Raw genomic sequence first — 16,069 nt, 5'->3', positions numbered from 1 at the left:
TTTTAAAAAATATATTATTTATTTTTTAAATTTTTAAAATTTAAAATTTTACTTAAAAATTTTAGTATATATTTTTTTAAAATTATTATTTATCTCTCCTATATTTTTTTAATATCTGCAGTTTTTCATATTTTTATTATTATTGACATTATTACCTTAAATTTTATTATTTAAATTGTTGACCATTGTGATTTAATGTTACTTAACAATTTTATCATATTACTTTTTTTTTATAATTTCATTTATGTGAAATATATTTTTCTTTTTTATTAAAAAATTACTTATTATAATTTATTTCACATTGATTAAATAATAAATATGATCTGTTATTTTACTTTTTATTTATATTTTTTATAATTATTTGGGATAGTAATGTAAGTCTATGCTATTAATTATTTCATTTAAGATTTTATATATTCTTAATTCATTTTTTAGATGTGCCTTTTAATAATTTATGTAACATTAATTTTGTATTTTTTTATTATAATTGGTTAATATTAACTGTAAATATAAACATATTAATAATTTAAATATTAAAAATTAATAATTTCACGTGCTTTTACATGGGTATTTAAGAAGTTAAAATTATTAGTGGTATATATATATATATATATATATATATATATATATATATATATATATATATATATATATATATATATATATATAACTAGTCTTCCTTAGCATTCATTGTGTTTTTCCAAAAAAGTTGACAAATTGAAATGTTATATAAATGGACAAGAGGGGAATTAGAATTTTTTTTTTTTTTAATAAGTCAATGTTACATATAAAATTGATTAAAAAATAATTAATTATATTCAATATTTATATTTTGAAGAGATTGATATTATAAGAATAAATTGACCAAAATAAAAATTATAAATTTAGATTTTTGTGAATAACCCAAATCAAAATAAGATGGCTGATTCGTGGACTCTTTTTAAATTTATTTAATATTATCATTGAAATTATTAATAAAAATATTTCTTAAAATGTAATAACTAAAAATATTAAAAATTAAACTTAATATAGTTTAATTATAAAATTTAAAATTATTATAATTTTTAAAAAAATTTTTTAATAATATCAAACTTTTATTTAAAAAAAATATTTTTTCATGATTTAACATTAATTCTTAATGGATTAGTATGAATTTATAAATTTAGTGCTTTCTCATAAAAATAAAAATCATTTTTATTTTATGAATAATGAGTTATGCATGTACGTCGAATAGCCTATATAGTTTCTCATACCATACTAATTAGAAGATTTGATTGAGAAAAATAATTTAAATATTTATCAGTATTATAAATATTAGTCAATAATCTTAATTTTTTTATCATTTCATTGATTATTTTTAAATAAATAAATAAAATAAATATTTTACTAAATCAAATATTTATTATTCTGAAAGTTATAATTAAATTTATTTTGGCTATATTATAAACCTTATTTTTACATTTATTATACCTTAAATTCGATATAAAATTATAAAAAATATGTGAATTAAAAATATAATAAAAAAATTAAAATTAAGATAATAATATTAATATTCTTTATTAATAGGAAGTTTGTTAAAATTAATGAAAATATTAAAATTATTGAATAAATTATATTTGAGTGATTTTTTAATACAAATTTTAAATTGGGTGATGAATTAAAATAATCCTTTAAATTGAGACCCTAAGTGAAAAAGAATTCAATTTTATTTCACAAAATTTTTTTTGAATAATAATAATAATAAAAAAGATACTTTTCTTTACCGGCATGGATATCCGATATTTGAGGGGGGAAAAATGATAGCAGCACAGGACCTGTTTGGTATTACTGTTAAAATTGCTGATAAAAAAAATATTTTTTAAATATATTAATTAAAAAATAATTTAAAATTAAATTTAATAAATTTTAATTATAAAAATATTAAAATAATAAAATAAATTTTTTCAATATATTTTTTTAATAACATTTAAAATTATATTTTTACTAAAAAAAAATAATTTCGAGTCTTCAAATAGGCACATAGATTGCGTGAATTAGAGTGTTAGTTTGGAACAATTCTTGTTTGAAGATGATAATGTTAGGAAAAATCCTAGACAAGAAAAAGACCCCAAATCTATTCATTTCTATTTCCTCATCATTTAAATAAAAGGCTGACCTTAAACACAAGTTTCTTCTTCTTTTTTTATTCTCTCTCTCTCTCTTTGACATTTTCATTTATTAATAATAATAATAATAATAATAATAATAATAATAATATAAGCTTAATCCATCACTGTCTCCAAATATGCATGCTTTACCTATATTTGTTAGGCTGTACCTCACCAGCTTCAACATTTTTATATGGGTAATTAACTTAATGACATTATTAATTGGTGCTAATTAAAAAATTAAAAGCTGCCCAGTGGTCCCTGTCTCAGGTCCCACACACCCACCCTGAGATTGCTAATTTAGATTTCCTTATACTAATCCCATGATTTTGCGATCTCACATTTAAAAAAAAAAAAAACAAAGAAATCTTATATGTATTTTAAGAAGAAATACTTCAATGAGAGTTATATATATATATATAAAGGAAGGGTTTGCCACAGGTGAAAATACTCACCGTGGCCACCAAAAAAGGAAATCAAGAGAAAGGAATGATAAAATATAAAACATAAATGAGAATAAGAGGTTTTCGAAGAGAATTCATAGTCATAAATTTATGGTCTTATAATTATAAAGATAATTGAAGTTATTTTCAATAAGATTGGCCATCAAGCTGGTTTCGATTAATTAAGATTAAAATTCACTTAATTTAAATTTTAATTCAGTTTAAATTTTGTTCAGCTTAAATTTTAATTTTAATTTTAATTTAAATTAAGGGTTGAACATTTTTAAAAAATAAATATTTAATTTTAGCCCAAAATTGAATTGAATTAGTCTATTTGATTTCGGTTAATTTGATTTTAATTTATTTCAATTTTAAATTAGACAGATTCAATTTAAAATTCGATTGCGACCGACTCTAATATTTTAGTAACATAAATTTTTAAATTTTAATTTTAATTAAAATTATATTTAATATAAAATTAATAACGAGACTTAATAGTCATTTAGTTTTTTTTTCATTTTCATAAAATTTATATATTCAAAAATAAAAAACAAATAAATATATATAAACCCTAAACAACTTAGATTATATGACATGATAATATAAGATTAAAAAAATAAATACACGAATTTAGATATTAGAGACCATTATTTTTATCATCCCTGTCTCAATATTTTATTAATTGGTACTAAGACATTAAAAGCTGCCCAGACGGTCCCTGTCTCAGGTCCTACGCACCCACCAGAAGACTGCCATTTGGATTTTCTGAGACGAATCCCGTGATTTTGCAATCTTACATGTCTTTTTTATTTTAAAAGAAATCTCCCGTGAATTTTTTTTAAAAATATTAAAATATAAATTTTAGTTATAAAAATATTAAAATAATTTTTTAAAAATTTTTTTAAAAATATTTAAAATAATACTTTTATCCATATATTTTTCAAATTCAGTGTCTAATAGTCACTAAAAGCTTGTTCGGTATTGCTGTTAGAATTACTGTTAAGAAAATTATTTTGTAAAATATATTAATTATAAAGTATTAAAAAATAATTTAAAATTAAATTTAATAAATTTTAATTATAAAATATTAAAATAATAAAATAATTTTTTTATAAATTACTTTTTTTAATATCATATAAAATGATGATTTTATTTTAAAAAATAATTTTAATATTTTAAACACAATATCAAATAAGCACTAAAAGTAGTCATTGAGCTACTTTTTGTTTTATTGGAAACGAAATCAAATCCCAAGCTTTTGCTTAGTTTTAATTTTGATCCGTTTTAAATTTAATTTAATTTTAATTAATAATTTAACTTTTTTATAATATCCTTAAAAATAAGAAAAAATTTTAATTTTATTTTAAAACTAAATTAACATAGTCAATTTTTGTCTTATTTAAAATCGATTTAAGTCTATTTGATTTTAACTTATTTCAATTTTAAATTAAATCTATCTAATTAAAATTTAAACTATGACCCAGTAATTTTCTTTAATATTATAAGTTAAATTAAATGTACAATCAATATCTAATTTTTAGTAAATTATTTTGAAAATGTAATTGACTGGCGAAGGTTCAACGATTGAGGCATGGAATTGAAAGCTGAGATATCAAACGAGCAGTAGAAATTAAGGAAGACATGATAGAAAAATGAGGTACAGGTTGCAGTGTCTGTTAGGTCAATAGAGAAAATAATTACGCAATCACAGAAGGTGTAATATTAACACAATGTACCAACCAATGAAAACCCACCAAAAGAGACATGTTTCCCAAGTTGGCACAGTCAATGTCTTCACGTATTAATGATACTTCACGAGGCTTGTTTGTTCTCATATTTTTACTGAGATTGATGTTCATGGGGTTTTTATTTTCTCCAAGGACACTACTAAATGGATCAATTTGATCACGGCTAAACCAGCATAATAGTTTTTTTAAGGACTTGTTGCTACAAAACATTTTAATTGTGGTTGAAAATTCAAGAAATTTTATTTAATATTTTAATTAAAATTTTATAAATTATAATTTAACTTTTAAAGTTTGATAAAATTTATAATTTAATTTTTATATTTAAAAATATAATTTAATTCTTAAAATTTGATAAATTTATAACTTAACCCCTTAATTTAAATTTTATATTTAAATAATATAATAAATGTATTATTCTTTTCAAAATTAATAATTTTTTAAAATTATTTTGAAATTTTTTAAAGTTTTTTCATGCATATTTTTAGATTTTAATATATGAAATTTTGATTTTTAGAAATTATAAAAAAAAAATTATTACGCTAGAAAAATAAAGATCCAGGAGATTGAATTTATGACTCATAACTCGACCTGCGAGATCTCACCTTAAAGCTCCAATCTTTGCGTTTTTAGAGATTATGAGTTCGTCTAAGGTCGGGTAAATGAACAGAGGTGAGTCCTATCTCAATTGTAGTATATGACAACTAGTGAGGGAGGAAGCTCGTGGCTTTCATTTATCTCTTATATAAGATATATAGAGTTAAGAGTATTTTAATATTTTTTACTATAATTAACAGCCAATTGGGTGAAAATTTGAGACAGAAGAAATTAAGTTATAAGCTTTATTAAATCTCATATTGATTTTGAAAATGCAAAATTAAGTTGTATGTTTTATCAAATTTTAAATATTAAATTATAGTTTAACTATTAAAATTTGAAGATAAAATTTGAGACACTTAAAAAATAATCAATAAAAAATAATTTTCTAATTAAAAAAATTAAATTATTTTAAAGAAAAAAAGACTTTTGCCTTTGAAAAGAAAATGTCATTTTCTTAATTTTAATATTCTAATTAAAATGTGAAAATACTTATATATTTGTGATATAAAGACATATTATTAGTTTAATATTACAGTGAAAATATTTTTATGAAAAATATATATTTTTTAAATTATTATGTGAAAAATATTTTATATATACAAATTATTTTTTATGAACAAAATTTTTTAAGTATATTTTATCCAAATCAAACTATTCCAAGAATAATTTTTTGTTTTTCAAATTAATTACTAATATTTGCTTATGTGGTCGATCATATATATTTATGATTAAATGTGCCATATTTTTTGAATTAACTCGCCATTTTTCATCTTTTAAATGTTTAATGAATTATTCGATATTCTTTTTTTTAATTATTTTTTAAATATATTTGATACAAACAATAACTTGTTTTTATTGTTATGAATAAGAATTGTAAGAATACAATAAATAAAAGAGAAAAATAGTAAAAATCACACTAAATTATGTATTTTCAATTTAATAAACACAATAAATAAAATTTTTAAAATGGGAAAGACTCATTTCTAAATTTTAACAAGAAAAATAGGCTGCTTATTAAAAATTCGATCGTATATATAAATATAAATAAATAAATAATCATTATTTTGAATTGAAATATCTCATGAATAAATGAATATTATTAGTCAACAGTTGAATTGGACGGTTGTACCATAACATGGTTTGGTTGCAATTAGGTGAACTACTATTTTTATTCTGTCTCGTTCTTAGTACAGGGAAAGTGGTTTAGTTCATAAAATTATTATTATTATTATTATTATTATTATTATTATTATTATTATTATTATTATTATTATTACTGCTACTACGTATATTTTTAATATAATTTTATATCATGATTTAGTTAAATATTATCTTACATTAATTTGAAATAAGTTATTTATATTATGTATAAGACTTAGACAAATATTGTCTCTATAAATTAACTTTTTGATGGAATTAGGTTCGATTAATTTTATATACATATATCAGAGTTAGGAGTGTGCAAACGGTCGGTTCGATTTCGAACTGAACCGAACAGATAAAATTAAAAATTAAAAATCAAGAATTTTGAAAATCAAACCAAATTTATCACTAAGAGGGAACCGAACCGAATCAAACTGATAATTATCAGTTCGATTTTAAACCAATCAAATTGAATTTTATAAGATTTCATATTTTTAAAATTAAATCTTAATAACAAAAACATAAAAAAAAACTTATAAATCAAAACTCAAAAATCTTGGAGTTTCCTTGATATATATATAATTTTAGTTTGGTTTGATTTTTTATTTTTTATGAAAATAACCAAACTAATTAACTAAAATTATCAAAATTTATAAATCGAATCAAATTAATTGAATTTTAAAATCGAACCGATTGAACCGAATTGATTCAATTTGATTCGATTTTTCTGTTTAAACTGAAATATGCTCACCCCTAATCAGAGTATACCACACTTTAATATTGACCACCTATAAATAATAATTACGTAAATTTATTTTTTAAACAAAAATGTAAACCATTAAATTAGAATTAAAACCAAATCAAAATTAAATAATTAATAATCAAATTAAATTTAAAACAAAAATAAAAATAAATTATATTGAAAATTTGATTCAATTTAATCCAACGGCCATAAACTAAGAGCTGCGTATACCTAATTATACCAATCAACAAGTTGAACATATATTATTAAAAAAAATAAAAAAATCTACCCTATCTCCAAGGCTGGTCTAACAAGCTTCCAATTAGTTTAATTACAAACATAAATTAAATATTGAAATTACAAAATGAGTTCAACAAAATTAAAACGAATGGCTAACTCATGTATCTATGAAATAGTAAAATTCATCTATTTATAAATTAACATGATTCAATTTTGTCCCTTTTTATTTGTAATGATGATAACCAATGCGTTAAATTTCATTCTTGTTTATTTTAAATAATATTTATTACACTATTTTATTTTTTTTTTAACAAATTCAAGATTTTATATTTTTTAAAATTTATTATCTCACGTTAATTTGATATTCTCTTTAATTTAACTTTTAAAGTGGAGTTAAAATCAATCTATTTTCTCTTCATGGTGTAGAATTTACTCTATTTTAATGTTTGGTCTATTTGCCTATAAAATTCTCGCTTCATATGTTAGTTTCGACCCATTTTCTTTATAATATTGCTCACTTAATTTTTTTTTTAATTTGACTATATTATTTGAAATGAAATTAATATTATTATTTTGTTTGGACCAATGCATTAAGCATTGGCTTGTAAACTTGGTAATTTGGTATGTGTTAGCATAATTATGTTAATTGCTATAATTATACTAATTGCTATAATTATGCTAACAGTATGAATGCTTATACATTATCAAGGAGTTTTTTCTTTTAAATTTTTTTAATGGGTTTAATCTTCAAAAACCAATGTAATTGGGAAAAAAAATAATATAAAAAAACTAAGACTTCCATAGAATATTTTCAAAGGAATTAATAATAATAAAAAATTAATGGTCACGGGTCATGATGACTTTTATAATTGATCATAATGGTCCCAAAATAATGAATATAATTTAATATGCCCATGTGATGTTGATTGATAATTTTTGTTAACGGTGCTATTCAAATTATAAAATCACTGTTTTATATATTACAAGTGAAGGAAACAAGTTAGGTGTTTTGTCTGATACACTACCAAAGATTTGCTAGATTAGGAGATAATGCCACAAGGGAGTGGTTAAGCAATTAATTAATTAGTTGGTCTAAGCTAGCTACTCTTTGAAGGTCTCAAGAAGCATGAGGTTGTTGGTTTCTTTTTTCAAGAACTATAGGGCAACATTTGAGCGCATTAGCTAAGAAAAATTATTGGGAATATAGTAATGAATAGAGAAAATAAATCGGGTTTAATTTAATTTTATTAGTTCTAGACCAAATCAAATCCCAATATGATGAGTTTTAATAGTATATAATTGGATTTGTAACAAGTTTAGATTTAAAAAATAATACTGTGAGAGGTTCGATTAGAGTTTTGAGTATTAAATATTCATTGTCTAAATCCATTTATATAAATATTCAATTAAATATAAAATATGTGTTTTTTTATAATAATATTTATAAATTTTCATATATTATATTTTAAATAAATAAAATTTTAATATTTTATAGAATTATTAAAATTTTTAAATACAAATTATTAAATTAAATTAAATATAAAAAATATATTTAACATATTATATTTTAAATAAATAGAATTTAAATATTTTATAGAATTATTGAAATTTTTAAGTACAAATTATTAATCTTACATATTACAAGTGAAGGAAACAAGTTAGGTGTTTTGCCTAATACACTACCAAAGATTTGCTAGATTAGGAGATAAGGCCACAAGGGAGTGGCTAAGCAATTAATTAATTAGTTGGTTTAAGCTAGCTTCTCTTTGAAAGTCTCCATTTTTTTTTTTACGTGAAACAAGAAGTATGAGGTTGTTGGTTTCTTTTTCAAGGACTATAGGGCAACATTTGAGCGTATTAGCTAAGAAAAATTATTGGGAATATAGTAATGAATGTAGAGAAAATGGATCAATTCAATCTTAAAGGCTAGTTTAGAGGGAAGAGGAATGTTCAAATTTTTATATTTGTTAGTCTTGTCACCTGTCAATGTAGAACATAAACTTTTTGCGCCTATGTGTGAACATCTGCGGCATAAAATTTATAGGACTAAACATTTATGGGTGGTTTAATATTAAGTAATATTTATAAATTTTAAACCCAACCGATCATAATAAAATATATTTAAGTAATATATAATTGAATTTATGATATGTTCGAATTTAAAAAATAATAATGTGACGGGTTCAGTTCGGATTTTGAATATTTGATATTCGTTATCCGAATCCGTTTATATAAGTATTAAATTAAATATAAAACATATATTTTATATATTATTTTTTAAATAAATAGAATTTAAATATTTTATTGAATTATTGAATATTTTAAATACAAATTATTAATAAAAATATTTTATATTAATAAAAATATTTTAAGTAAATTATTAATTAAAACATATAAAGTTAAATAGATTTGAATATTTTTTATGTAATAATAGTCAGGCTTGAGATGAGCTCAGATTTCGAGATATTGAGTATATTAATCAGATTTGAGTAAAATAATTTTTATGGTACTTTATTTGTTAACATCCCTATAGATAAAATAAATCAAATTTAACTTAATTTTAAAAATTAATTAAAGGAAGAAACTTATATAAGTTTTAATATTTCATACTCTTACCTTATTTTGAATGGATGTGAGACATCATAGGCTGTTACCCACTTTCATTTAATGGCTGACCTGACCTCAATGCCAGACCCAGTAAAAGGAAAAAAGGAGGTTTGAAGAAGAAATAATGGCCACTAGAAGTAGACATATCTCAGATGTGTGGGTCAGAGTTAGTTGCGGATACATACAGCTTCTGAGATGAATTGGAATGGGAGCCAAATGGTAATTGATTATCTTCCACTCAATGAGAATGGCTGTGGAATCTGGAGTTGGGACATCTTTTTCTCCAGATGGGTATTCTAAATTTCCTTCAAAATCAAGCACCGGGAAAGTTGTTCAAAAAATCAAAACTCTAATATTTTTTTGTGGTGCATGTGAAGTTCAAGTTAAAAGGGGCTGCATAATCATGCAAAGGGTTGGGCCGCAGAATTTGCCAAATGATAGGGCTTTCAGTGGTGTTGGTGGCCTACTGGGGAAGTGGCAGAGTCAGTCACCATGACATGAACATGACCTGGTAACTAGACAAATGTGTGAGTGTGGGTAAATTCATGAGTGTGAAGAGAGTTGCTGGGCCAAATTATCTTTTGCCGGTAGGCTTGAAAACAAGCCTGTTATGATTTATGGGCCAAACTTTGTATTGTTGCTCATTGAATCAAACTACTTCCGATGTACCTAAAAGAAATCAAATATATAATTAAATAATTAAATCATAAAATAATTTTCATTATGAATCGAGAACTTATAAACTGTCCATACAAATTCTCAAGCAATGGCACCACTCATAAATGAATTGCAACTCATTTCCCCTAATCCTCCAAAGCCTGATTCAACAGAAGATGAGATAGATTATTCACTTGATTCCAATTTTGAATAGAATTCTAAATAAAATTTAACAGATATAACAAATCTTAATTAAATAAAATTTAATGATAACTTCAATGCATTTCCATCTAAAAATAGATTAGTTTTGATAATAATAAATATGACAATCTCATTTAAAATAAATATGATAATCTCATTTAAAATTACTGCCATATTTATATTATATTTTTTATCTAATGCTCATTAGTCAACTTAAAAGAAAAGGTAAATTATTAAAAAATTAATTAAATTATAAATTATTAACCCTTTATTTAAAATTTTAAATAAAAAAGAATTTTAAAATAAATTAATAATTAAATTATTAACCCTTTATTTAAATTACCAATTTTTTTTGGAAATTATTAACTATTGTTAAATAACTTAAAAAATACAAAATGATGATACATTCTTATGAAGGTATGCATCACTCATTCATTATTACATATAATTATTTTGTAATATTAATAAATATTACATAATTTTTAATTACCGTATAAAAAATTAGTATACTCATATTAATTTTTTTATAAATATATACAAATTGAGAACTTCAACTATAATTAATTTATAATATATATATATATATATATATACATATACTATTTTTTATTTTATTCTTTTATTTAAAATAAATAACAAGAGGACTATTAAATATGAAAAATTATTTTTAATTGGATTCAAATATTTTCTACTTATAAATAATTTTACATTATTACCCTAAAAAATTAAGTTGTGGAAATAGATACGTGCTAACATATTTATTATTAAGTAAATTGATTATAAATTCAATTAACCAAAAAATCAATTATTTGAATTAAAATTGTATTTAAATAATAATAATAAATATATTATTGTTAATATTATAATATATGTTTAATTTTATTTATTTATATCATATGCTACTTGTTTTTGACACAACTTGAAATTTATATTAGGTTATATTAAATTAAATTTATATTAGAACATTATAAAAATATAATTTTTATTTATGTTGATTAAAATATTTTATTTTCCAATAATTAAAAAAAATCAATTTATTAAGAAATTAATAAATTTTAATTTTAATTTTCATTATTATAATTTATAATTTTAGATTATCAAATTTAAAAAATGTGTAATTTCAATTTATTAATTTTAAAAAATGACTCCAAAAGTTAAGATTAAAGATTTAATTTTTAAGGTTAATTACTATAACTCTCATAACTTTTATGTAGGTTAGCCCTACTGTTTATATATAAAAAAGGAATGTACAACGTTTTATATTTAAATAATTTAATTTTAAATGGAAATGCATTAAAATTATTATTAAATTTTATTTAGTTATTTTAATATTAAAATAATAATTTATATATGCATTTGGGTTGACTTATAAATCAGTGAAATTTATTTATAAGTATAAAGTTATAAGCAGATTAATATTTGATTGGACTTTTAAATTAAAAAAATTATTTAAAATAAATCAAAAATTATAAGTAAAATAGTCTTATGATTTATCTATTTATTTTAAAACTATATTTTGACTAAGTAATAAATTATATTATCTTAATAATTTTTAAAATATCAACAATATATACATCTTTTTGGTTATTTTGATAAATTAAGTTTTTTTTAAATACTTTTTAACCAAATATTTAAATTATTTAAAGTTAATTTTAAGTAACTTTACTAAATAATTAACCCTAACATCTACTATAAGGTATCCAATGTTTGAAAAAAGAATTTGATTTTTACCATGAAGAAGGAAATATTAGACAAAATTAAGGTACTTGTATTCGGACATGTACGCTTCACAAAGGAGAAAATGAAGAACATTTTAGCAGGGGAATCTATTGCATAACCATAGTGGACAATTGACATGTCGACCATGATACAACTGATTCTGGTGCTAAGTCCTCAGGCCAATCTGGTGATTGTCCTCCAAAATATAAGTTCAATATATCAGGGCCTATTCCTCCTGTAATGTACAGATTCCAAAAATGAATTTAGGCTATTACTGAGTTCAACAAAACTTCTCAGTCCATCAAGGTTCATCATCAAAACTTTGGTTCTTTTGTACTATTTATTGCTGGAAATTTACTAACTTATTTCAATGGTGCATTGATCTAAGAAATGCTCCCTCATCGCGGTTCAATTGCTTATAATGTTCCGACTGAGGAAGCCCATAACCCAAGTTTGGATAAAACGCTTTTCGAAGCTCTTTATATTTTTCCATATCAAAGCTGTGGACTTGCATGAGTTTCTTCTGCTTGGCCTTGAACCTTCGCTGGAAGTAGCCTTCAAAAGAAGGCTCAACGGATGTCCTAAGAAAGAAAGCATAGGCCAGGACAAAATGAAGCGAGGTGACAAAGAAGCATATGGGCTCCATAACATCCCAGCTGAGCTCCCAGAAAGTGAGTCTCATGAGCCCAAGTGTTTGTACCAGCAGGAAGCCCAATCCACAATAAAGCTCACCCCGAACTTGGCTTCGGGCCTTTTGGTCGATTACGGCCTTTTGTTGCTCCATTTGCTCCAGTTCATTTCTTCTTGGGTCATTACGAGTGGATATCGATTGAGAGATTATATTCTCCATTGATTTGGCCACCTATCAATCACAGAAAACAAATTTAGATCGTTGAGCATATTAATTTATTGAAATTTTTAGGTAATTTAACGGGTAAAGTAGTGGGCTTAATCAGAATATCACTACCACGTTCGGCTTTTTCACCGGGAAGAAGCCTAGGAAAGCAAGTGGACCTGAGACAATTTCATGAATGCCACTTGCAACCCATTTCTAGAAACTAAACAAGGCCACTCACAGCTTCAAAGAATCAGATCCAACTGATTTCCATATAATTCTATTCCTTACGGTACAGATATAGACGTCCCTGGATGGGACAAGCTCGATTTGGGTCCACACATACGAGTCACGCAAGCTTTTTCCAATGACAGAGCCGATGGGTTCTTATTTATTATTAATATTACTATTTTTTTTAAAATAAGGGAAAATGTTAAATTTAATACCTGCTCGGGCCGGAGGAACACAATATTCCCCATAACGATGACGTTTCCGGACTGGTCCAACGTCTTAGCAAACTCAATTCCTTGATTTTCATTCCCACACTCCTCAACACACATCTGAACGAACTCAGAGTACGAAATTGAGCTCCTCGGAATCTCCCTGAGCTTCGCTTTTAGCTTCTCCACCAGAGAGAGCCTCAGAAGTTTCCTCGCATCCTCAATCGAAAATCCAAACAGATTAGGATCTTTGGCAACCGTTTCCTTCACGGGAGAAGCGAGTCCATCCAGGCGCAGCCGTTCTCCGGTAATATTGTTGATGCCTTTGAGCTTCTCCCTCAGCTTCTCTCCGACTGGCAGGGAGAGGAACTCAGGCAACTGGTTGATGGCTTTCCGATGAAGGAAACGCCGGAAACATCCTTTCTCGGAGGATTCCGGCAAGGTCAGGTACTCTGTGTGGAAGTTGGTTTTGGCTGCATTTGGTGGTAGTGTGGCTTGGTGTTCTAGAGTAACCGCCGGTGAGGCCAGTCTGTACGTATCAGAAAGACGCTTCGAGAGTAATTTACGAAGCGCCATTCGAAGAGGGAGAAGATGAAGCCCTGCGCGTAGATCGTTCAAAGCTTTGAATGAATTGCCTTTTGGATGCTCGAAAGTGGTCTGGTCAGGGGGGGTATTTATAAGGTCCAAAAATAGAGGAGAATCGTGAAATACATTTCCAATGAAACAATTTTATTAAAATTATATTTAATTAAATGTTATTATGTAATTACATTAATAACCTTTCGTTGGTAATATTTGAAAGCATTTAATCAAAACGCTAATTTCGTCCTAATTTCTTATAGCATTATGGAAATTATGTGCCATGTAAATTATAATATTAAATATGATTAAGAAATCAACTAATTAAGATATATGATAGAAAGTTTAAGGTTTAATTAGAATCAAACCGAATTTTAACTAGTATAATATTAAATAAACATTAATTAGTCTAATAAAATAAAAATTACTTTAAAAGTTATTATAATCAGTAATTTGATGTATCATATAAATATGAATTAAAATAATTTAGTTAAATGTTAATATATAAATATTTTAAATAATTTGAAATTTTTATTTAAAATTTAAATTTATTTAATAATATTTTTAATTTTAAATTATGTCTACTATATTTATTATAAATTTAAATTTTAATATAAATTATAAGTCTCAATACAAATATATCACAAGTTTCAATATATATTCAACTACTTTTTTTTCTCTCAACCCTCATAAAAAACCATTTATTCATGTAAATTAGATTTGCAAAAAAATTACTCATATAAATAAAAAAATAATTAGATAAATATAAAAATCTCTTTTGTATTTTTTTTAAATTATAATCTTTATTTAATTATTTCTACATAAATCATCATATTATAATTAATTTTAAATCATATTTTTTTATTAGCGACAGTGAATCATATATACTTTTTTTTCAATTTAATATTTAAATTGATTAAATTCACTCAAGCAATGTATATATGATAATAAATAAATAATTAATTAATATTATAGTTTCAAATGAATTCAATTAAAAAAATAATTTATTTTTGTATAAATAAATAATGTATTTTTACTCAATTTACTCAATTAAAAATTCAAATGACTAAAATTTATAATCAATGTGATATGTCACATATTCAAATTGATTCAATTAAATTAATTAAATGATAATTGTTATAATTACCTCAAATACATATAATTAATATAATATTATGCATAATTAATTAATTCAACTTAGTTAAATGCTCAATTGACTAAAATATATTATCAATGTCATGTATTACATATTCAAAATGATTTAATTTACTCAAATTTATATTTAATTGAGTCAATTAAATGATAATTGTATAATTAATATATGATTAATGTGACATTATACATTATTAATTAATTCAATTGACTCAATTAAAGATTCAATTGATTAAAATATATAATCAATATGACATATCACATGTTCAAATTGATTTCATTAACTCAAATACATATTCAATTGAATCAATTAAATAATAGTTTTCATAATTAACGCAAATATACATGATCAATATGATAATATTATACATAATCAATTGATTTAATTGACTAATATATATATATATATATAGAGAGAATAAATATAAAGAAGAAGTATATATATATATAGGGAGAGAGAGAGAATAAATATAAAGAAGAAGTTTCATTTTTCTTTTTCTTATAAATGAAAATGTTAATTTATTATTATTTGGTAAAAAAAAAAATCAACAAATGTAGTTTGAGAGAAATTATAGAAAGAGGGATTTTGCCTCCATAAATATAAAGGTCTGTATGTGTGTGTGAAGAGGGATAATACTGGCCTTGCCAAAATTGTCTTTTATTTTTTAAATTAATTATAATTATATTTTTATAATTTAAATTAATTTTAAAGTTTGAAAAAAATTTAAATTCTTAATTTAGTATTAATAAAATTCTTAGTCTTATTTATATTTAACTTTAATTAAATATAAAATTTTATAAAAAATTATTAACTAAAGA

The 16,069-nt window shown here is 22.9% G+C and overlaps 2 protein-coding genes across 2 annotated transcripts in view; both read right to left on the bottom strand.

Moving 5' to 3' along the window:
* Positions 1–16,069, bottom strand: part of LOC110649113 (uncharacterized) — a 94,247-nt gene that overhangs the window by 32,957 nt on the left and 45,221 nt on the right. The gene's annotated exons all lie outside the window — the stretch shown is intronic.
* On the bottom strand, positions 12,232–14,178 carry LOC110652077 (calcium uniporter protein 4, mitochondrial). The gene is made up of 2 exons (XM_021807577.2): positions 13,526–14,178; positions 12,232–13,106 (listed from the first exon to the last, which is right to left on the bottom strand). Exons 1-2 carry the CDS (start codon positions 14,093–14,095, stop codon positions 12,612–12,614), a joined length of 1,065 nt encoding a protein of 354 aa, XP_021663269.2. The 5' UTR covers positions 14,096–14,178; the 3' UTR covers positions 12,232–12,611.

Source organism: Hevea brasiliensis, chromosome 2 (assembly GCF_030052815.1).
Source record: "Hevea brasiliensis isolate MT/VB/25A 57/8 chromosome 2, ASM3005281v1, whole genome shotgun sequence".
NCBI lineage: Eukaryota > Viridiplantae > Streptophyta > Magnoliopsida > Malpighiales > Euphorbiaceae > Hevea > Hevea brasiliensis.
This window is presented reverse-complemented; position numbering and strand designations above follow the sequence as displayed.

Bases quoted from the DNA above. Each gene is read 5' to 3' on its own strand.
- LOC110652077 (XM_021807577.2), bottom strand. From the start codon at position 14,095: ATGGCGCTTCGTAAATTACTCTCGAAGCGTCTTTCTGATACGTACAGA. The intron at 13,107-13,525 runs GTATTAAATTTA...TGTGATTGATAG, and splicing joins TGTTCCTCCGGCCCGAGCAG to GTGGCCAAATCAATGGAGAA.